At 47.7% G+C, this 22,080-nt stretch overlaps 1 protein-coding gene and 1 long non-coding RNA gene across 2 annotated transcripts in view; both read right to left on the bottom strand.

The window, feature by feature from the left end:
- KAZN (kazrin, periplakin interacting protein) overlaps nucleotides 1–11,828 on the bottom strand; it is a 207,076-nt gene extending 195,248 nt beyond the window's left edge. Inside the window, exon 1 of the mRNA XM_086860340.1 lies at nucleotides 11,704–11,828. Within this exon, the coding sequence (XP_086716466.1) occupies nucleotides 11,704–11,824 (121 nt within the window). The 5' untranslated portion in view covers nucleotides 11,825–11,828. The remainder of the gene's footprint in view (nucleotides 1–11,703) is intronic.
- LOC147649529 (uncharacterized) lies at nucleotides 1,351–11,696 on the bottom strand. Its single transcript, XR_015278688.1, has 3 exons — nucleotides 10,418–11,696; nucleotides 5,352–5,468; nucleotides 1,351–4,022 (listed from the first exon to the last, which is right to left on the bottom strand). It is a non-coding gene; the product is annotated as an uncharacterized LOC147649529 (long non-coding RNA).
- Nucleotides 11,829–22,080: the final 10,252 nt, after the last annotated feature.

The raw sequence follows: 22,080 nt of genomic DNA, 5'->3' as shown, positions 1-22,080 counted from the left end.
GGAAAAGGAAAAGGAAAAGGAAAAAATAAAAAGAAAAGAAAAAATAAAAAAATAAAAAGAAAAAGAAAAGAAAAAATAAAAGAAAAAATAAAAAGAAAAGAAAAAATAAAAAGAAAAGAAAAAATAAAAGAAAAAATAAAAAGAAAAGAAAAAATAAAAAGAAAAGAAAAAATAAAAGAAAAAATAAAAAGAAAAGAAAAAATAAAAAGAAAAAAAAGAAAAGAAAAAAGTAAAGAAAAAAGAAAAAATAAAAGAAATAAGAAGAGAAAAATAAAAGAAAAACGAGGGTGGAAAGGAAAACACATTTCTATTTCTTGGAGAATTGTTGTGCTCTCTCTCAGGATACATTCTGAGAAACACAGGGGGTATTTTTTTTATTTCCATAAGCTTTTTACTTAAACCCAGATGCCTGAAGGGAAGTGAGGATCCAGGCAGGAGCAGCTTTCCCTGGGCACAGCAGGAGACACCAGGCAGCACCAGCGGGGGTCAGCACCACAGCACAAAGAATTCCTGTTAAAAACAGCAGCTTTGCTAGAAAATCACAATTATTCTGTGGGAATTGGCCACAGCCATGCACAGATCGGTCACAGCAAGAGAAGGGTTGGATTATTTAAAGGAAACTCTGGCAGTCCTGGATAGAGCTGGTTTTTGAGAGTTCTTTGCTATGGGTGAAAACAGAGGAAGGAGCTCCAACCCTCCACAGCTGTAAAAGACACCTTGATTTAACCTGTTTGACTCATAACTGGAGTCTTCCCAGACTTTTCAGAAGCTGGGAAATGTGGATAAACAGTGAATTTATGTACTCAGAGCTGTGTGCTGCCATGGCCAGGCCACTCTTAATATTTCCAATGTATTTAAGGGAACTGAGGGACCTTTGCAGCACCCTGCCCCTGAGCCACCAGGAAAGGAAAAAAAACAAAACTTAATTTAAAACCTGCAAAAATGATTGCACTGTCCCAGCTGAGCACACAGGGTGGAACCCCAGAATCCCAGGATGGTTTGTGTCAGAAGGGACCTTAAACTCATCCCATTCCACCCCTCCACGGGCAGGGACAGCTTCCACTGCCCCAGGCTGCTCCAGCCTGGCCTTGGACACCTCCAGGGATGGGGCAGCCACAGCTTCCCTGGGTCTCAGCACGCTCACAGGGAAGAATTCCTTCAGTTTATCCATTCTCAGCCTCCCTCTGGCACTTTGAAGCCGTAACTTCTTCTCTGTTTCAATTCTGCTGCACTTCTCAAAATGGATTTCTCAGTCTCCTCTGAGCTGAGCTCCTTTGGGATGCTCCTTCATGGGGAGCTCTGTTCATCTCAGTCCTCTGGGTCAGAACAAAACTCCAAAGCTCGTTAGGATCTTGTTTCTTGTGTTTATTAGGATGTTATCACAAAACTTGGCAGGTGTTCCCCAGACCCTTCTGCACAAGTTCCAATCATCATAACCTGGCTCACTTTGGGCTCTGAAGGCACAAAATGGCCCTGAACCACCAGGCTGTTTCATCTTTATATCCATTTTCACCCAATTAACAATAGACACCTGTATTGTTTTCATAAATGAACAAATAAGTTTTCTGTATCTAATTACATAATTAAAACTGGGACTAACTTTCAACCAATCACTTTTTGTGCTCCTAAAACATGCAGAATCGTGGAGAAGAAGGAAGGAGGAGAGCTAAGAACAACACCCTTCTTCCTCCATCTTTACTCCATGTATTAAACACTCTAAAATCTCTATTTTTTGACTTCAGTGACATACTAAACATTCTACTGCTTTCTATTTATTTTTTAATAAATCCTGGTTTACCCAGGGATATTTGGATACTTTCTGTCAGTGTCTGACAAGATGAATACCTTTTTGGAGAACAGGACAGACAGAGAAATGTTTCTCCATTTCTGGGTTCTTACAGAAGCCTTCCCCCCTGTCCTGGCACAAAATCTTCCCCTGGGAGCAGATCCTCAGGGCTGTTCCTGCTGATGAGCTGCTGAGTTCTGCTGCCCCTGGCAGTGGTTTTTATCTTGTTTTGGCACCTGCAGACCCAAATCTCGCTGTAAGAACCTCTGTGAGAGCCTGAGCAGCCCAGACAAGGGGCAGGGAGGGTTTTCATCCAGGCTGGGAGATGCAAACTTCATTTCTCACACTCACAGCACCAGATGCGTTTTTGTTTTGCCAAGCCTTGACAGACAAACTCTGAATTCCCTGGAATTGAACTCATTTACTTTTTTAACCCTTTAGTGAGGGCAGCACTTCCAGCCCCTCCGTGGGTGCCAAGGACACAGAATACAACAATCCATAATTGCGTTGCTCCAGTAATTGGGCAAGCAGGAACAGAAGGCAGAGTGGAAACAGAAATAAATTGAATTCCCTGGGACTTTCTGTGCCCACAGGAGGCAGGACAGCCCAGCTGGCAGAGCAGTTCCAGGTGGGGATCCCTAACCCAGCTGGCTCCTGTGCTGGGAGCCCTCAAAGCTGCTTGGATGGGATAATACTGCAAAAATGCAATATTCTAACCTGCAACCCATCTGCCACAACCCTTGGGACACTGCAGGGTCTTCTGCAGAGTAAAACCCATCCATTTCTCCCTCCCAGCCTGTTTTCCAGAGCTTTGATGATGCTACATTTCCACTTCAAAACTAATGGAATCAAACATATTTCCTATTCAAGCACAGTTTTCCCATGTTTAAATTTAATATATTTCATTCCAAGCCAAGATAACATATGGATATTTTGAGGGTATCATATTCCAGCTCTTTAGGAATGTTTAATTTTGGAAGGGCTCACATGGTTTTTATTCCATCATTAGCCAGGAGGATAAAGCACAAAGGCAGGAACCTCAACCTTGTTCAGCTGATTTACCTGGATGTGTTCTAGTGAAAAAAACTTTCCTTATTTCATATCAGAACTTAGGAAAAAAAATATCCATTTACACGATTCTCAAAAATCCCCACCTACCATAAAATAGGATAAAGCCAGAGCAAAGACAAATGCTTTGCTTCATGTCTTTCATCCCCTTCACCATCCTAATAATGCCATTAAAATTGCCTCCAAGACCTCCAAAGAAAGAATAAGAATTAATTCCTGTTTGTAGCTGCAAGTGTAATCACACGCCTGTTTTCAGTTCATTATTCTGGTGTCATAAAAACATGAGGGTTGCAATTGCAAGGAATTATTACATCCATATACTTTGCTATGAGCATTAACTGACAAAACCAAATTAGTCCATCAGGAGGGCAGATGAGCACTGCCCATAATTGAATCAGGAGTAAATCAGCTCACAAGTGCTGTAATAATGGAGTCTGGCTATTGAGATGACAGGAAACAATTTATATTTAATTTAAGCTAAAAATGCTGTTCAATATTTCCTCTGTTTTCTGATGTTGGTTTGGGTTTCTGGTTTGTTTTTTGGGCTTTTTGTTATTTTTTTTTCCATATTCTTGGTAGCACAGAGCAGCTGGAACATTTGGAAAAAGCTTTTCCTTGTGGTTTTAAGAATAACCCCTTCTTGCTGTGCACTGCATAAATAGCTGTAAATAGGTACAAATCCACATTTCCACACTTCACAGAACATCCATGGTCCCCTCTCAGTGGCTGCTCTGCTCTGGGCTGGTTTTAAACACTTTAATCACCCCTGCATGGGACAAGGGGCTCTCCTGGGGGAGGTGGCAGAGGATTTTCCTGGCCATGGAGAGGGGGATGCAGATCCACAGCCAGGTCAGGATTTGGGGTTCCTCAGCTCCCAAATGCTGCTGCAGGTTTAATCAGAGCCCACAAGCCCAGGGTGTTGCTCTGGGGAGGAAAGCACCACATCCATCGAGGAAATGGGGATTCAGCTCCAGTCCAAGGCCAGATTTTACCATCTCTTTAATACCCACATTCCTCACATCCTCATTTTTGGAAAATACTGGTTTTCCTCCCCTCTTCCAGGTACAGTCCATCACTCTCAGGACATCAGGAACACCTCTCTCTGCTGTAAGAGATCCCTGTCCTGCCTTCTCAGCCAGGTCCTGCAATTCCCAGGAGCTTTTCCAGCCTGAAATAAACCAAAGCAGGAAATCCTCTCAGAGATAACAAAACTTCCAAGCTGTTACACCCCACTTTGCTCACTGAGACCTGGCCTGCATGGTCCTCTCAAGCACTTCATATTGATATTTATGGAGTATTAGCAAGTCCTTGTGTGTGGTGCCTCTGTCCTTCAGGGCCCAGTGAGGCTCCCCAAGCAAGCAGGAGCACAATGTTTGTGTGATTAAAAGGAAAACATTCAGAGCAGTAAAAGCTACAGCCAGCAATGGACTCCATCCTCTTTTCCTCCTGGGAGCACAGTCCTACCTAATGAAGTGAAAACAGGGAGATCAATGTCACTTCTTTTTATCCCTAATAACAGCTCATTCCACTGGGTGGAAAAGAAAAATATTAGTGATCTTCCCACTTCATTTCTGTGGGCCCAGAATCTATTCAGCTCAGGCAGGAGCACATCACCTGTCAAGGAGAATTTTTACTCATTGCTTTTCTGGGAAGAAATAAATGATGTTTCCCTCCTAGTGCTGGAGCTGGCCCTGGAGAGAATCAGATTATCCTGTTCTCCTCTGAAACACAAAACTCCAGGGGCTTCTCAAGCAGTTTGTTTCTGATACACTCCTTGTCAAGTCAGAAGAATGGGTTTGGTTTTGACAAAAATGACACATTTTTCCTGCACCAGCACACACAAGGTGATTCAGCCTGGCAGTAACATGCACAGAAAGTTGGCAGGGATTTTATTCTGCACGTTCTCACAGTGGTGGGCACAGATTTATGTTGTTGCTTTCGAGCTGCTGAAGTCTGACAACACCAGACCACAGCTCCACTCGGGGAACAGAAACTTCAAGAGCAGCCAGATTTAGCAAAAGGAGAATCCCCAGCCTGGAAATCTGACAAAGTAATTGTCATTTCTGTAATGCTGCAGTCAGTAATTTCTCTTCCAGGTGTTGCTGGCAAGAAACACAACAGCCTCAAGTGCCTGCATTGTAGTGACAGGATGAGGAGAAATGGGCTCAAGCTGAAAAGGGACATTTAGATTAAATAAATACATGGAGGAAATCCTTTCCTGTAAAAGGTGGGCAGGCCCTGGCACAGTTTTCCCAGAGCAGCTGTGGCTGCCCCATCCCTGGATGTGTCCGAGGCCAGGTTGGACAGGGCTTGGAGCAGCCTGGGCTGGTGGAAAGTGTCCCTGCCCAAGGCAGGGGTGGGATCAGGTGGGTTTTAAGGTCCCTTCCAACCCAAACCCTTCCAGGATTCTATGACTGATCATCAGTCAGCAGGTCAGTGCTTCCCCACCCAGGAGGGCCAAACTCTGGGATCACCAAATTCACCTCACTTCACCCACCTGAAACCTGCTCCAGCTTCTTATTCTCCCCAAAACCAGTTAATCCAACAGTAATTAAACCAGGCTGCTGCGACAACATCTGAAAACATCTCCAGCATCCACACACCCCCTCTTCTCCTGGGAGAGCAAATGAAACAGCTTGTTACCATGAAAGATTTATTACAGACTAATGCACGTGGGAAACCCGATGCGCCGGCTGTGGAGAGCACAGCCCTGACTCCGTGTGGCCTCAAAGCAGCACAGCCAAACAAGTTTTGTGCTGTTTGCTGCTGCTGTCCAGGGGAGGCAAGAGGATGTTGGGATGGTAGAATTAGAAAGAAATTATAAATATGACTCTTTAGCCAGAAAGGCTAAGGAAGAAATACAAATGAAAGCACGGTTTGAATAATTCAAATAAACCAGGCTGGTATGCCAGAACACATTCTGTCCCCCAATAAAACCAAGCTGAGACCCCTCTCCCCACCCTTATAAGGTCTGAAGGACCCTGAGATAACTAAAAATAAGCAAAAACAATGATTTCTATAGGTCAAATCCACATTTCCACACTTCACAGAGCATCCATGTTCCCCTCTCAGTGGCTGCTCTGCTCTGGGCTGCTTTTAAACACATTAATCACCCCTGCATGGGACAAGCACACAAATGTTACTGTATTAGTATACTTAAGAAAATTGGTTAGTGAAGGAATAGAATATTCAAAGGTATAGGTTATATAAGTAATTGTAAAAGAGAGTTCAGCCCCTTTATTCCCAGCTCTCTCACTTCTGTTCTGTCACTCTCTTTCTTAGCAATCTTAAGTCTTGAGCTCATGTATTCATATTTTACCCCTTTTGTATTGTTGTCTCTGAGCCTGCTTTGAGCTCTATGTGCTGGCTCATAGCAGGCTCTGTCTCTCTCCCACACCCTGAAATAAACTATTAACATCTAACTCGACTGCAGAGGTCTCTGCCATGTCCTGGACCATCCTCCCCCAAAGCATCTCTTACAAGAGGAGCTGTCACAAAAGGTTTGCTCAGATGCTCTGGGAGCTGGAGCCTGAGCTCACAAAGTGTTGTGATTCAGGAAACCCAGCAGCAGGAATGAGCAGGGGTTTGAGATTAATCCATGCCTGGAAGGAGCCAAGGCCAGGTAGGATGAGGTTTGGGATGGAGGAAAGTGTCCCTGGCATGGGATGAGATGGGTTTTAAGGTCCCAAACCAGCCTGGGACTCTGTACCTGACAGGCTGAACTCAGGACACAAAATGATTCACACAAACATCTCTCAGTGTTACAACAGGAAAAGGCCACTTTATTCTCTGACTCCAGTATTTATAGATTCCCAACAATGACCAGGGATTGGAGAATGAAGTTACCACCTTCCCAAGCACACTGGTCATGTAAAACATCCATCAAAAGATGTTTCTTACAAGGAATGTGATAAATAACCCATGTTTATGGAACTTTCATGGGAAAGTAACTAAAACTATGAAAACATTATCAGAAGGTTTTAAGTCTCAGGGCAACAACTCCTCTTTTGGGAAGAAGCTGAAGCTGCATCACCTCTGCTCTGCCTCAGCTCCAGGTGAATGGTTTGAAACCAGATCCTGTTTGGTTGCTGTTCAATTAAATCATGGAAAAATACACAAGGGACTAAAGGGCATAAAATAGGAGAGCACAGATGGTAAATGTTCATCTCAGCCTCAGTTTAGAAGGTCAGAGATTTTCTTCTACATCTTATCAAGGGCTGAAATTTTCCCATTAATCATTTTTTTTTCATCTCTGACACCCATCAGATTTGAACTCTGCTTCAGGGAGCCCAGCTCCAAACCTTCATCCAAGTCAGGGGGCACAGAGCAGGTCTTGAAAAATACTACTTTATTTGTTTAAAAACCGTATTCAAGCACCAGATGAAGGAATTCTATGTTGCATATTCCATGCTTTGTTTGCAAAACAAAACCTTTGCAAAAGGTGCCAGACCAGATGAGATTCCAGGGATTTCATGCTGCATGACAAATATTTTGCTTAGGTAACGCCACATCAATCTCACCTCACATTCCCCCTGAGAGGAGCTGCATCAAGGGCTACAAACTTCAGAAGGAGGGGGGTAAAGGCAAAAGCTTTGAGCCACATGAAATTAATTTCCATAGAAGAACTCTTAAGAATTTTGTATCATGTCCTTAATTTTCTGCTGAGGAGGGGCAGCCAAACCAAACTCACATCAATTTGGGGAGCAGCCACCAGAGGAGAATAATACAGAATGCATGTAATGGATAATATATATGTAATGGAAATATAATATGGGAGAGATTCACTGCAAAATCCTAAGGTCTGGATGATTTTCAAATTACTTTCTTGTTCATTCTGGTCACATCTTGAATCGAGTTCCTTATTTTATAACCTATGGAAAATTAACTGGCAAGATAGAAAGAAAAAATATTGTGAGCCTAACAAATCAGCAGGATCTGAGAGCCAAGGAATTGATGGAAAATGAAAATTAATCTAAGGGAGCAGTGAGTCAGAGAATAATTCCTGGCCATAAGTCCAGAAAATTGCATTATCCCAAACAAATTGCTTGGAATTTGCCCATGTATAAAATAAATGGTTTCTCTACTAAGCCTAATTCTTCCAGAGAATGCTCAGCTCTCCTGGAGATCAGCTCTCTCTCCATATATTCAATATTTCATGGGAGATCAGACAGGAAATATCCTTCAAATTCTTAGTAACCCTCATTTTAAAGTTTGGTAGTGACAATCAAAAATCCTTCAGACTTTTTTTTTTTGGTGTTTTTTTTTTTTTCTTTCTAAAGTGAACAACTGGAGTCCTTCATTTATGTATTAGCAAAATTTATAGCAAGAACCTGTGCCAGATTCAGATTAGTTCTTCAGGCAAGAAAGATCCTCCAGCACTGCCTGGCAGGCAGGAATTTCTTCTGGGATCAGAAGATTTAGGATGGGGCTATGAAGCCAGCCTCTTTCCCAATTACTCCATTTGGAAATCACCAGGCAAAACACAACCCAGCCTGCATTGTCTTGACAAGGAACCAGAAATCTTATTCCCTGAGTGACCCCAGGCAGGAATTGCAGCCCCAAGTTTGGGAATTGCAGCCCCAAGTTTGGGAATTGCAGCCCCAGGTTGGGGAATTGCAGCCCCAGGTTGGGGAATTGCAGCCCCAGGTTGGGAATTGCAGCCCCAAGTTGGGGAATTGCAGCCCCAAGTTGGGGAATTGCAGCCCCAAGTTGGGGAATTGCAGCCCCAAGTTGGGGAATTGCAGCCCCAGATGGGGAATTGCAGCCCCAAGTTTGGGAATTGCAGCCCCAAGTTTGGGAATTGCAGCCCCACAGGGGGAATTGCAGCCCCAGGTTGGGGAATTGCAGCCCCAAGTTTGGGAATTGCAGCCCCACATGGGGAATTGCAGCCCCACATGGGGATTTGCAGCCCCACAGGGGGATTTGCAGCCCCAGGTTGGGAATTGCAGCCCCACATGGGGAATTGCAGCCCCAAGTTTGGGAATTGCAGCCCCACAGGGGGAATTGCAGCCCCACAGGGGGAATTGCAGCCCCACAGGGGGAATTGCAGCCCCACAGGGGGAATTGCAGCCCCTCTAAAGGTGACCATGTCCCCAGGTGACACTGGCAGATCTCTCAGGCCAGTTTAATGCCTGCAGCAGTGAGGGTTTGCTGCCTTGGCTGTCAGTGAACTCCCAGAGCAGAGATCTCAGGGAAATGAACACCCAGGTGATCACCAGGAGCACATCCCAGCAAACAAAGTGATGGAGCTGCAGTAAAATGGTGAGGAAAGGGGAAAGAGAATAAAACAGGAAGGTAGAAAAATAACTTTCCAAAGAGCATCCCCACGTGCTGTGCTGGCAGATGCTGCTCCAGGGGTTGAATACAGAGCAGGACCTGTGCAAGGGCTCCCAGAAATCTCCATAAACTGTGCACAAATAATCAGCAGAATCAGCTGCACAAAACCCCCAACTTTTCAAGCTTTCTATCAACAGGGACGAGGTGCAGCTGGCAAGGGGAAAGCTGACTTGCAAACGTGCAGTGTCTGGTTTCCAGAGCGAGGAACTGAGGAGCAGCACTGGGAGAAGGGGATGTGTTTGCAGGGGAGCAGCTCACACCCTCTGCTTCCTCCAGCAAGGGCAGAAAACACTGCACACAACCTGAAACACGTTCTGCCAGCAGAGCCCAGCTCTTCCCACCTGTGCTTTGGAGAAGTGTCCTTACACCAGAGGCAGAAGCTATAAAAACCAGGAGATCACTGCAGGTGGTACATCAAAGAGTGCTGTCAGGCCTGTGATCTGTCTCGAGCTTGGCAATTCTCCAGGCACAAAATCTGACATTTAATTAAGGCCAGCACCTTTATCATTCGAGCACATCCTGGTGTTATCAAGGAGCCCAAATGTCACCAAGGACAATGATGTGGTGCTGGCTATCCACAAATCTTTCTTGTGAGGTTTGGGCTGTTTGGGTCAGAGCTTGGCTCCTCACAGCTCCCCAGAGATTGTTGATTAAGGGAATCAAGGGGGCAAGGTCTGGTTTTGTGGTTTGTAAAGGCATCTGCAAGGCCCTGCTGGGCACTGAGAGATTTTGTGGCCAAAATGTCAGCTCAGAGGCACAGGACACGAGTGAGGAACCAGAGCTTGGTGTCCCTAACCTGCATCCACTGCCACAGCTTCAGGGCATCCTTCCTGCCCACTGCACACATCCACAGACACCTCAGCTGAGCTTCTGCTCTCAGGAGCTCAGAGTGTGTGCTGGCATTGCTGTAAGGACAGGAAACTCACAGGAGCACACACCATCCACTGAAATCCCTTTGGATGTCCCTGACATCCATGGCAAGCATCCTTACGCTGCATCTCACCCTCATACCTGAGAAAACACCCAGAAAATCCTACCAACGTGATCCACCAGAGAGAAAAATCATCTGGTTGGCTGACTAAGGTGGGATCTGGAAACCCAGAAGTCCCAGGTTTCCTCTGGGGCATTTCCCTCTAGGAAAGGGAAAGGAAAACAAACCAAACTCAAACTACCACCTGTGTTTTCCCACATCCTTGGGCTTGCTAATTTGGGGAACAAACTGCTCACCCAGAAGCAGAACTTTCTCCTTCACCTCTTCTTTGGGCAAGACCTGCTGCAACGGAGCCACAGCCTTTGCACTAATCCCAGGATATGTAATAGGAAAGTTTAATACAAAACCCTCTTGAAGAGCTGCCTGACATTTTCTTGGAGGCAGCAGCATGATCTCAAGCTTGATTAAATGAGTAGCAGTCAGCTAATTAATCACCTAATGAGTCATCCTCCCAGCTCAACCTGTGGAGGTACGAGAGGCAGAGCAGAAGTACCACAGAGACCTGCAGGAAACTCTAATATATCATATTTTTAATCTCACCACATAAGTAGAAACATAGAATCCAAACATCATTAGTTACAGAACTGGTTTCTAGGAGAGAAAAGAGAAGGAATAAGGATGGGACACTTTGCAGGACAAGTTTGCCAGATACCTGCACCAGCACAAACAGAAATAGGAAATTACCAGATCTGAGAAGAACAAGCCCTAAAAATTCAGAGCAAGTGTTGTTATGGCATCACTGCAGAAACCCAGATTTCTCCACAGCTCTAAGTAAACAAACACATCCTTCCTCAGAGCTACCTGTCAGCAGGGATAGGAAAATAGGAGTAAATCTTGTGAAGTCCTTTATCCATAAATATCCCTTATAAACTTGGGGAGCCAGGTGTGAAGGAGGATGTGAGTGCACAGCTCTGGGGCACTGCATGGGCTGGTGCTTCAGAGCACCTGTGAGCAGCATGGAAAATCTGGGATTAGTCACCTTATACATCATCTAGTTAACAGCCAAAGGCACAGATAAGAAATATCCAGGCCCAGCTGTGGAGTTGGAAATGCAGGAAAACACCTGGGAAATGGAGCAGAGCTTCCAGGTGCTACAGGAACACAAACAGCCAGGGAAAGGCATGGAAAAAAACCCCACTTTGTCCTTCACGGAGCTGAACAGCAAAGCAGAGCTGCAGCAAATCGGCCTCCACTCTGAATGTCATTGTTTTGAAAAGCAAAAATCGCCAGGCACGTTTTGTTCACACCCAAACAGAAACTTCCACCATCAGGGAAAGAGCAGCTGGTCCGTGTCAACCCCAAACAATCACTGTAAATAATTGGGCACAAAGCTTTTGAGGGTGCCAGGGGTCGGTGAGGCAGGTGTGCAAATGCAAAAGGGGTCACCCCCATTTTCCCCGGTGGAAAACACCAGATTTTAGGGAAGAACTCGGGAAACAGAGCAGGAAAGGGACAGCAAGGACATTGCCAGGTGGGATGTAGGATGATGGGGAGGTGGTGCCTGTGCATGTTCCTCTCTTACCTGCTTCCATGAGCTGGCACTGCTGCCCAAACACCTGGGAGAAGGTGATGGGCCCTGCAGGAGGGCTGGAGGTGGGCGGAGGGGAGTCCATGGCTGCCCTGCAGTCCCGAGTGTTGGTCATGGAGCAGAGCCCCCAGCTCCGACCCCTCCTGTCCCCCCCGGATCCCCGGGAGACAGCCAGGGAGGGATGCTGCTGCCTCTTCCCGAGGTGCCAGGCTGCTCTTTTCGCTCTTCTCAAGGGAGAGGATGATGGAACGCGTTTGATACCATCGGTGTTTTCACTGAGAAACCCAAAGGAGGTTCCCGTGGGTCCTGGGCAGCTCCAGCGGCTTCAGGCAGGATTAGCAGCAGGCACTGCTGGGATCGGCCCCTTGGGAGGTGTCTGCCGTGCTCACAGCAAAGCCACGGGGCTCTTTTCTTCTCCAGAGGTGTCCAAACCCGGCTGCTCCCTTGTCCGAGAGCCCGGGCTCATCTCCCCGGGAGCTTCCCCAGATGCGGAGCCTCCGCCTCTGCCAGGGCACCGGGGATGCTGAGCGCTGGAAAAGCTCCTTCTCCCCCTCTGCCAGGGCACCGGGGATGCTGCGGGCTGGAAAAGCTCCTTCTCCCCTTCTGCCAGGGCACCGGGGATGCTGCGGGCTGGAAAAGCTCCTTCTCCCCCTCTGCCAGGGCACCGGGGATGCTGAGCGCTGGAAAAGCTCCTTCTCCTCCTCTGCCAGGGCACCGGGGATGCTGCGGGCTGGAAAAGCTCCTTCTCCCCTTCTGCCAGGGCACCGGGGATGCCGGGGGCTGGAAAAGCTCCTTCTCTGCCTCTGCCAGGGCACCGGGGATGCTGGGGGCTGGAAAAGCTCCTTCTCCCCCTCTGCCAGGGCACCGGGGATGCTGAGCGCTGGAAAAGCTCCTTCTCCTCCTCTGCCAGGGCACCGGGGATGCTGGGGGCTGGAAAAGCTCCTTCTCCTCCTCTGCCAGGGCACCGGGGATGCTGGGGGCTGGAAAAGCTCCTTCTGCCCCTCTGCCAGGGCACCGGGGATGCTGGGGGCTGGAAAAGCTCCTTCTGCCCCTCTGCCAGGGCACCGGGGATGCCGAGGGCTGGAAAAGCTCCTTCTGCCCCTCTGCCAGGGCACCGGGGATGCTGCGGGCTGGAAAAGCTCCTTCTCCCCTTCTGCCAGGGCACCGGGGATGCTGGGGGCTGGAAAAGCTCCTTCTCCTCCTCTGCCAGGGCACCGGGGATGCCGAGGGCTGGAAAAGCTCCTTCTGCCCCTCTGCCAGGGCACCGGGGATGCTGGGGGCTGGAAAAGCTCCTTCTCCTCCTCTGCCACGGCACCGGGGATGCTGAGCGCTGGAAAAGCTCCTTCTGCCCCTCTGCCAGATCACCGGGGATGCTGGGGGCTGGAAAAGCTCCTTCTGCCCCTCTGCCAGGGCACCGGGGATGCTGAGCGCTGGAAAAGCTCCTTCTGCCCCTCTGCCAGGGCACCGGGGATGCTGGGGGCTGGAAAAGCTCCTTCTGCCCCTCTGTCAGGGCAGCGGGGATGCTGGGCGCTGGAAAAGCTCCTTCTCCGCCTCTGCCCAGCGCTCGGAGCCCGAGCTGCCCCTCCGGAGCTCAGGGGGGGCTCCAGGCGGAGGCAGCCGCGGCTGGGGCCGGCTGGGCTCGGGGGGCTCTGGGCATCACCCCCGCCGCTCGTCCCTTCCCTGCTGCCCGCTCCCCCCTTCCCCCAGCCACAGCGGCGAGGGGGAGGAGACTGAGCCACGTTAAATAACATCCCCTGCCCTCTGCAGAGCCTGCCCGGGCCTCCTCCCTCTGCACGGCCGCGGCTCCCGGAGCGCTCCCGCAGCCACTCGGCGGTGCTAGCTCAGGCAGGGAACAGGGAACCGCCTTCTGAACCCCTTCCCTGCCTTCTGAACCCCCTCCCTTCCCCAGAACCCCCTCCCTTCCCCCTGAACCCCCTCCCTTCCCCCGAGCCCCTCCTGCCCGCCGGGATGCTCCAGGGCCGGGGGAAGGATGCGGGAGCTGCCCCGAGCCTGCCCGCGGTGCCCGGGGCTCTGCATCCCGCAGGGAACCGTGGCTGGAATTCCTTCAGTGTGAGCACCAGCCGGGGCTGTTTCCAGGGAAAAGGGGCCAAGAGTTAACTCCCAGCAAAGTCTGACAGCGCTGATTCATCTTTATTTGAAAAAGTCCCTCTGCCAATGCAAGGATGCTGACTCCGGGAGCTCCGCATGGATTTGCCCTCCCTGAGTCATCGGAGCTTTTTTTGGGAAGTCTGCTGGGAAGAAAGGTTACTGCATGGCTGGGAAAACACAGCGTGACCCAGGTGGAAATTAGAAACTGGCAGATTAGAGCAGCAGAAAGCCCAGGGCAGAGCAGGAGAGGCTCCTGCAGGTACAAACAGAGCAGGGGGAGGCAGGACCGTGATCTCAGCCCCTTCCTGCGGCCAAAGGAGGCACAGAGGGGCCGAGGGACACCTGGAAAATTCCGAGCATGGGAATTGAAGTGTCCTGGTCTATCCTGGGGCAGCACCGGGCTGGGAGCTGCCCGCAAAACCCAGCTGGGTCCGTTTATTGTATTTGCTCCCTCAATTGCAGCAACTTTAGGAAGAAATCATTTACAGTGAGGGTGGAGCAGCCCTGGACCAGACTGAGACGAAGAGAAGCTGGAAGAAGCTCAAGAAGCTGTGGCTGCCCCATCCCTGTGAACATTCAAGGCCAGGCTGGATGGGGCTCTGAGCAATCCAATGAAGTTGGAGATGTCCCTGCTCATGGCAGGACAAGATGCTCTTTAAAGCATCCCTAAACCAGTCTAGGATTCTATGATTAATATGATTTTAGGCTCAGATTATCTCTGGCAGAGCCCAGACAAACAAACCAAAGACTGCTTTGCATGTTTCTTTCACTAAAGGCACAGGAACAATTTCTGCCCTCACACAAACCAGAGATTCAACTTGAGCTTTTCTATCACATGGAGGAAAGCAAAAATTGGGCCATTTGGTCCATATGCCTTCAACATTCATGTAAATATTCCTGGGGCTGTTTTCTTCCTCCCTAATTGTGCCTGTTGCTCTCTCTGACCATGGAAATCCTCCCAGAGATGTTTGGTCTGAAGAATCCACTGCAGAGCTGCACCCAGATCTGAAATATTAAAATAAAATTTAGGGAAAAAAAAAAAAATGATAAAGGCTACCTGAAAATCCTTTTTCTCTATTTCCTTAGCAAAACTTTTTCCAGCTTCAAGACATCAGGGGTTTTAGTGTTGCAGATGAGCTCCCAGATGTATTTTTCCCTTCTCCCCAACTCCACTGTGCATTAGGAAAGTGCATTGGAAGTTCTTAACCAGCAAAGCAACCCAATAATTAAATTAAATTAAACCAAATTTAGCAAAGCTGTCCTCTGCAGGTGCTGAGGATTTTGTCACAGGCAGGAGGGGCACTCTGGGATAGGAGGGAGCTGTTAAAGTCTGTTTGCTCTTTGCTTTGCAGAGGTTTTTCCAGAGGGGCTCCCCACGGGCCCCGTGTCCAGAGCTGTGGTCACTCAGCACGAGAGGCCAGGTTCCATCTCACAGCACGGCTCACAGCTCCCTGCTGCTGCATCCAGCCACATCCCTCAAAACCACAAAGCCAGGAAGCCAGCCTGCTTCTTTGGGCTGCTCTGGGAGTTGTGTCCCTGCTCAGCATCCACCACCTCCTCTCCCTGTTGGAGTGTGAGACACAGAGTGTGAGCCCTTGTCTCTGATCCTGGCTCTGACATCCAGCAGAACACTGAATTCCATACAACAGGAAATTTATGGGCATGTTTTCATGGTGTTACATGAAAACAACTGTTAAAGTTAGATAGAAAAGCTAAAAGTGTGAGTGTGGAGATTAGAGAGTTTTCATAAGTCACTGGGTGAAAAAGTTAAAGTTTAGAGTTTAAACTAGTTTAGAAAATAGAAGACAAGATGGAGAATTTAGGCTGTTGTCTCTTTTCCTTCTTATTTCTTCTTCATGTTCGTCTTCTAGAGGTTTTTGGGTGATTGGATAGAAAATGCCACAGTGCAGCACACAAGTGATGGGTCATTGGGTCATTAAGAAAAATAATTTATGTGTCTATTGTTAATTGGATAAGAATAAGTATAAAGATAAAAGAACTGAGTAGTTCAGGGCCATTTTGTGCCATCAGAACACAAAGTGAGCCAGGTTATGATGATTTGAGCTTGTGTAGAAGGGTCTGGGGAAGACCTGCCAAGTTTTGTGATAACATCCTAATAAACACAAGAAACAAGATCCTAACGAGCTTTGGAGTTCCAGAGAACTGAGATAAGCAGGACACCCTGTGAGGGAATATCCCCAAAGAGCTCAGCTCAGAGAAGCTGAGAAATCCAGGAATGAGGAGAAATGCAGAAGAAATACAGAAGCAGAATGAAGAGAAAAATCAGATTATAAAAGTTATACTGATGAGCCTGGGAGCAGATCCAGAGCAGAGGAGCTCACCAGTGCCTTCCCTTCTCTCTGGACACCCTCCAAGGGATGCTCAGTTTAGCTCAGTACATTTTGCCCCAAAGAAATGACATTTTCACTGCAGCTCACCTGGATTTTCCTCACAGCTGACACTTGTGCTGCTGAGCTGAGTCCCACACATGATCCAATTCCCGATTTTCTCCTCTGGGCTCTACCACAACAACCTGGGATCTATTCAGCAAGTACAAGGTTCCTGAAGGTCCCTCCAGTTGTGCTGGAGCCATTGTGAGCTCCATCAGCTGCAGCAACTGACCCTGCACAGAAAATAACCCCTAACAGAACATAACCTGACTCAAAGCTTCTCTTTCTAGGGGAAAAGGAATTCCCTGAGTGTTAGGAGTAAAGTGAATAATGTGGCCCTTGTTAAAATGCTGGAGCTCAGTTTAGAGGAGCTGTGTTTGCACACAGTGAATGAAATCTGTGAATTCCCTGCCCTGGAAGAGCAGGAGGAGGGTGAAAGGAGAGGGAAGCAAACCCCTACCCCTCACTGAGGGGGAGCTTTTTCTGCAAAGGGCTCCAGAGCTGGAGCCAGATTTGCTCAGGAGCAGATTTACCCAGATGCAGCAACACGAGCAGCTGAAAAACACCACAGCTGAATTACCATCAATCCAAATTCCAGGAAAAGTCCATCTAACACACCTTTATTGGCCCTTGGCCTGGAATGACTGCTGAGAGACCTCCCCAGGTCATTTCATGAGGCTGTAGCAGTTTGTTTTCTCCCCAGTGATGATCAGAGGCAAAGGGAGAGGCTCTGGGCACGTCCAGCCCCCGGCCCATGCTGGCAGCAGCACAGGAACAGGTCACATCAGGACACAGGAGCTTTGGGAAGTGCAGCTCAGTGGAGATCTGCTCCCTTTCCATGTCCAATTATCCCACTGAACAATGTGCCACAGGAAAATGCATGAAAGGGAGAGAAGAAACCCGGCTAAAACCGCTACATCACGAGAGCAGACGTTTCATTGCTGTGGTGCTTCACAGCTCTAGAAATACCCTGTGTGAGAAATGGGGTTATTCACAACGATGTTCTTTGTAGCAAAGGATTTGGGAATGGGGGAGGGCTCAGAACATTCAGAAATTATCCTTAATGAGATGTCATCAGCTATGAATGGTAGCAAAGTGAGAATTCATTTCTTGTGTCAGAAATCAGCATTTCACTGATTGTACCTGGCTGCCAGGCAGAGATTGTGATGAAAAAATAGCAGCAGAGGATTTTTGCATTTTCTTCCAGGCCAGCACTGCCACAGGGAGGGCTGATGGAATCGCTGGCTGGATGCATGGGGATGTATGGATGTGATTATTCCTCTTCAGACCACACCACTGACATCAGCTCCTGAAGGTTTCTGCACTTCTAATGCCTGTGTCATGCAAGGCAAATGGAGTTTTGTAGAACTCACTTTGAAGCAAAGCACTTAAGGTTTGGCATCAGAGGCAGCAATTAAACATATTTCTGCCTTCCTTCAGATTACATCTCCAGCAGCTCTTGGCTGAAAGACAATTTTGTTTGGTTGAGTTTTATTCTTTCCAAAAATAAAAAGTTTGAAAGGCACAGAAGAAAATTATGTAAGTGGGGCAGAAAGAAAGAAAATCAAAATTACTTAGAGAATATTTTGGGTAGTTTATAAAAAATAAGACTTACTATGGCTTAATTAATATATAAATATCCTTGTAGAAAAGAAATGCCAGCTCTGAAAGGGCTCTCATCAGTTGGTGCTGGGCACAAAGAGAAGCTGAACTCAGATACAGAATTTACTAGGACAGGATTTCCCTTGAAGGTCAAATTAAGAAGCATTCCTGAATCAATACACCCCAGATAATCCTGAATCACTGCACAGGATAAAGAAACCCCAGAAAAAAGTTCAGGGAGTCTGTCTGTTCTGCCAGTTAAGCACTCCAGCTATAGGAAAATTCAATATATGTGCGAGTAAATACATTGTGCAGATGGCAAGATGTGATTTTAATAAGGTTTTCTGATGCAATGCCTGTCCCCACACAATCTGTTCCCCAGAGCTTCAGTGGAGCTGATTTTGGGTGAGGAGACAAGCCTGGAGTTAACAATCCCTCACCCAGCTCTTCTCACAGCCCCTGACTCTGGCACACAAAGACAAGAGGATGAACAGGAAACCAGCCCTGCAAAGTGCTGCTGAAGTCAAGGTGACCCAAATCTCAGCAGAGCAGTACAAGAGAGGGGCTGGCCCTGCATTAGCATCTCACATCTAAGATAAAATGCCCAGAGCTGCTCTTTAACAACTGCCCCTTCTCCTTCCAAGGCAGCTGCAAAGCCTGCTATGAACCAAATGTAGCCAGGCTGAAATTGTCCCCACCCCAGCACCTGGCAGTGCCCCTCCTCTCCCTCCCTGGGGAACAAGTGATGGTTGTCTGTCGCTCTATCAGGAACGGCGAGAAGAACGACACAGACTCTCTTGTGGAGTCCAGCAGGAGAATTTCTCTCAGTTTATTGCTTCAGATCTTTTTTATAGACTGATACATGAAAAGAAACTCTTATTGGTTAGTAAAATAACACATCACCATCATTGGCCAGTGGGGTACACCACCCCTTGACCTTCACTTGCAAGAAAACAAGGAACAGACAAACAGCACCTGCAAGGTTGTCTTCTATCTCTGAGGATTGTTTTAATTCCTCCTTATGATTTCCCAGGCCACTTTCTCAGGCAAGACTGAGAAATCTGTGTGGCCTGCAATTTCCACAGGCACCATGGTCTCTATTTCAGAGTTAGCATCCTTAGCTGTCCAGGAGCAGCAGGGCAGAACATGCTCTGCTGTCACTTCCAGCTGAGCTCATCCCCTCACCACGGGAAATGTCCCCGGCTCCAGGAGGCTCCGCAGGATCTGTCAGTGCCCGCAGGGCTGGAGCATCCCTGGTGTGTCACAGCCCTGCAGCAGCTCCTGAGCACTGACCTTGCCTGGCTGTGAGCCAAGGGAAAGGCTCCAAGGCTCTGCTGCTCACAGCCCAGGGAAATGTTCCTCAGCAGCGCTGGATGAGCAGCTCTGTTTGTGCCGCTCTCCTGCAGCTCAGGCAGGGTGGACTCGTGTCCTCCACCCCTGAGCAAACACAGCTCTCTATGCCCCACAGCCTTGGAACAGCATTTCCAGCCAGCACTGGCACCAGGGACTGGAGCAGCCCTGCCTTGGCTAACTGGGGCTTTGGGAGGGGATCCAGCAGCGTGGAGCTGTCTGTATCCTCCTGCCAGAGAGCCGAACAGCTCCAGGCAGCAGCTTCACCATGACAGAGCCATCCTCCTCATCTGCTTTTGGATGTAGCCTTCACCCAAAAAAAGCCACAGCTCTTAAAAAAGGGAGTAATTAGTGCTGCTTCATGTGACAGCACAGACAGAAGAATGGAGGCATGCAGCTATTTAAAGAATATTTCTCAAGGTTCTCAGGCAGGGACAGAATGACAGCTCAGCACAACCGGATCCCTCCAAACCTACCTGAAACTGGGTGGCATTTGCTGAAAGTCAAACAGGCTGTGGCACTGCCAGAGCAGCCTGGCAGCCTGCTGCAGGCACTGACAGGCGACACTGACAGCAGTGGCTTCTCTCTGTCAGACAGATTTTTAATTCATAAGGAACCTTCAGATTTTCTGGGGTAAAAGAGCCATTTTTAGCCTATGTGAAATTAATATGAATATATATAATTCAGCTGTTCCCAAACCTATTTATTGTACCTGCTGTTGTTTTTAAGGAATGTGACTGGATTAATGCACCCATGACAATGGCTGCCCATCACCCTCAGAGATTCCCTTTCAGGGTTTTCAGCTGAAGGAGGGTAGAGCAGATTTAAAGAAGGTTTTTACAATGAGGGTGGGGAGGGCTGGCACAGGGTGCCCAAAGCTGTGGCTGCCCCTGGATCCCTGGCAGTGTCCAAGGCCAGGTTGGACAGGGCTTGGAGCAGCCTGAGACAGTGGAAGGTGCCTGTGGCAGGGGGAGAATGGGATGAGCTGTAAGGTCCCTCCAGCCCAAAGCATTTTGGAATTTCATGGAAAGAACCAAGTCCCAGGGCCCTGAAGAAAGCCTAAAATGTCTCAATGTGCTGTGATGGCACAGGATGTGCGAAACAGGGGCCACTCCTAGCAAGGAAAACAACCCTCCCACTGCAGGAATATCTCCCTCCAGGCTGAGGACAGCAGCCTTGAAGTTCCACAGTGCTGCCACACCTCAGCAGGAGCTTTGGATTTGGATGGAGAGGCCACACTGCAAAGGGCTCGTGTGCTGCTTCTCCAAGCGTGCAGACCTCGGCTGGAGCTGTCAGGAGGATGAATCCCTGGCTGTGTGCCCTGTCAGACCAAGGAAACACTTCCATCTCCTTCCTCCCCTCCCACCACCCACCAGGAAAACCCCAGACCATTCCACTCTTTCAGAGCCCCCACAGTCAATCCCCATTTTCTTGGGGTGAAATAACAATAAATATTTCCATAATTCGGTTTTCCACATTAATTTATTGTTGTTCTTTTCCCTTACATGGCAGACAGGCAACAGAGCTTTCAGTCTTCCAGAGCAGTTCAGGAGCCAAGCACAAACCAGGTCCCACCACATCTCCACACAGTTTATTTTTTATAAACTTCTCATTGCCATGAGAGCACTGCAGAGCTGCCAGTGTCATCCTCACAAATTCTACATGCAAAACCTGAGCTTCTTCCCCACCCTCTCCTTGAATTTTCACAAGAACTTGTGATATTGGTCAAGGGCAAAATTTCACGTTTCATCAGCAGGCACGGGGGAGGTTAAAAATTTGCTGCAAAACTGTGAAATTCTGCCTTGGGAAAAAATGGCATACTTTTCCTGAATTCATTGTGAATGAAATCTCCTCACTGGTTCAGAGAAACGACACCATTTTGAACTGATGCTTCTTTTTTTTTCTGCAAGAAAAATCACCCCCCCCTCCCCACCAACCTCCCCAACCCTCCCAGAAAAACTGCATTTTTTTATCTGAGGAAAAATGATGAAGTCTGGTGTAACCATGGGTTATTTCTTGTTGGTGGCATGGATATTTTTAAGCTACAGCTTAGACTGTAATGGACCCTTCAAACAGACCACTACAATAAAAAGCTGTGCACTGTGGTCTCTTGGTTGAATCACATGTTATAAAACTTTAAAAACAGAGAATTTACAACCAGGGACATAAAGACGTGCTTTTAAAATTGTAAATACATATTTACAAGGCTTGTGTGATAAACCAGAATTTCTCTGGGAAAAACGTTCCTATTCACAACAATGTACACACTTCTCTCCTTGAGTCTGACAGTTTTTATAGTTGATAACACTCTAAAAAAGGCAGCAAAAATAAATTGCACAGAAGTGACCTCTGGTAACCTCACTGGGATGCCTTAAAGGCACTAAACTGGGCAGCATCCGTGCCAGAACTCCCTACTTCATTTATCTGACTGGAAGTTGAGTGGGTCTGAGGATTGTTTAAAGCAGGATTTGGGTATATGGCAAGAAAACTCTTCCTCAGCAGCAATCCTCAAGTGACCAGTGCTAATTGATACACTAAGTGTAATCTTTGACAAGGTAACCTATAAATCTGCACTGGGAAAATCAATCGTAACCAATCAATCACCAATAATTCTGGTGCTTTAAGTCAGAGTATATTGGGTTTATTAGCACTGTATATGCATTTTTCAAGTGATTTAGGTGCTCTCCAGACACACAGGAAGAGCATTCCTGTTTGAAAGAAAGGGGTTTACCATACTAAAATTACATGATGAGAGGAAGGACAAAATGTGGAGAGAAAATAAAAAGGTAACGTTCAAAACCAAAGTGAAACAAACTGATCAGAGAGCTGTGTGTGCACACCAGCTGCTTGCACATATGCATAAGGCCAGGAAACTTAATTTTTTTGTGCTATTTGACCAAAATTTACCAAGCTGCCTAGC

This window comes from Cyanistes caeruleus, chromosome 22, assembly GCF_971803275.1.
Source record: "Cyanistes caeruleus chromosome 22, bCyaCae1.hap1.1, whole genome shotgun sequence".
NCBI lineage: Eukaryota > Metazoa > Chordata > Aves > Passeriformes > Paridae > Cyanistes > Cyanistes caeruleus.
The sequence above is the reverse complement of the archived record's forward strand: the minus strand, read 5'-3'. Positions and strand labels throughout refer to the sequence as shown.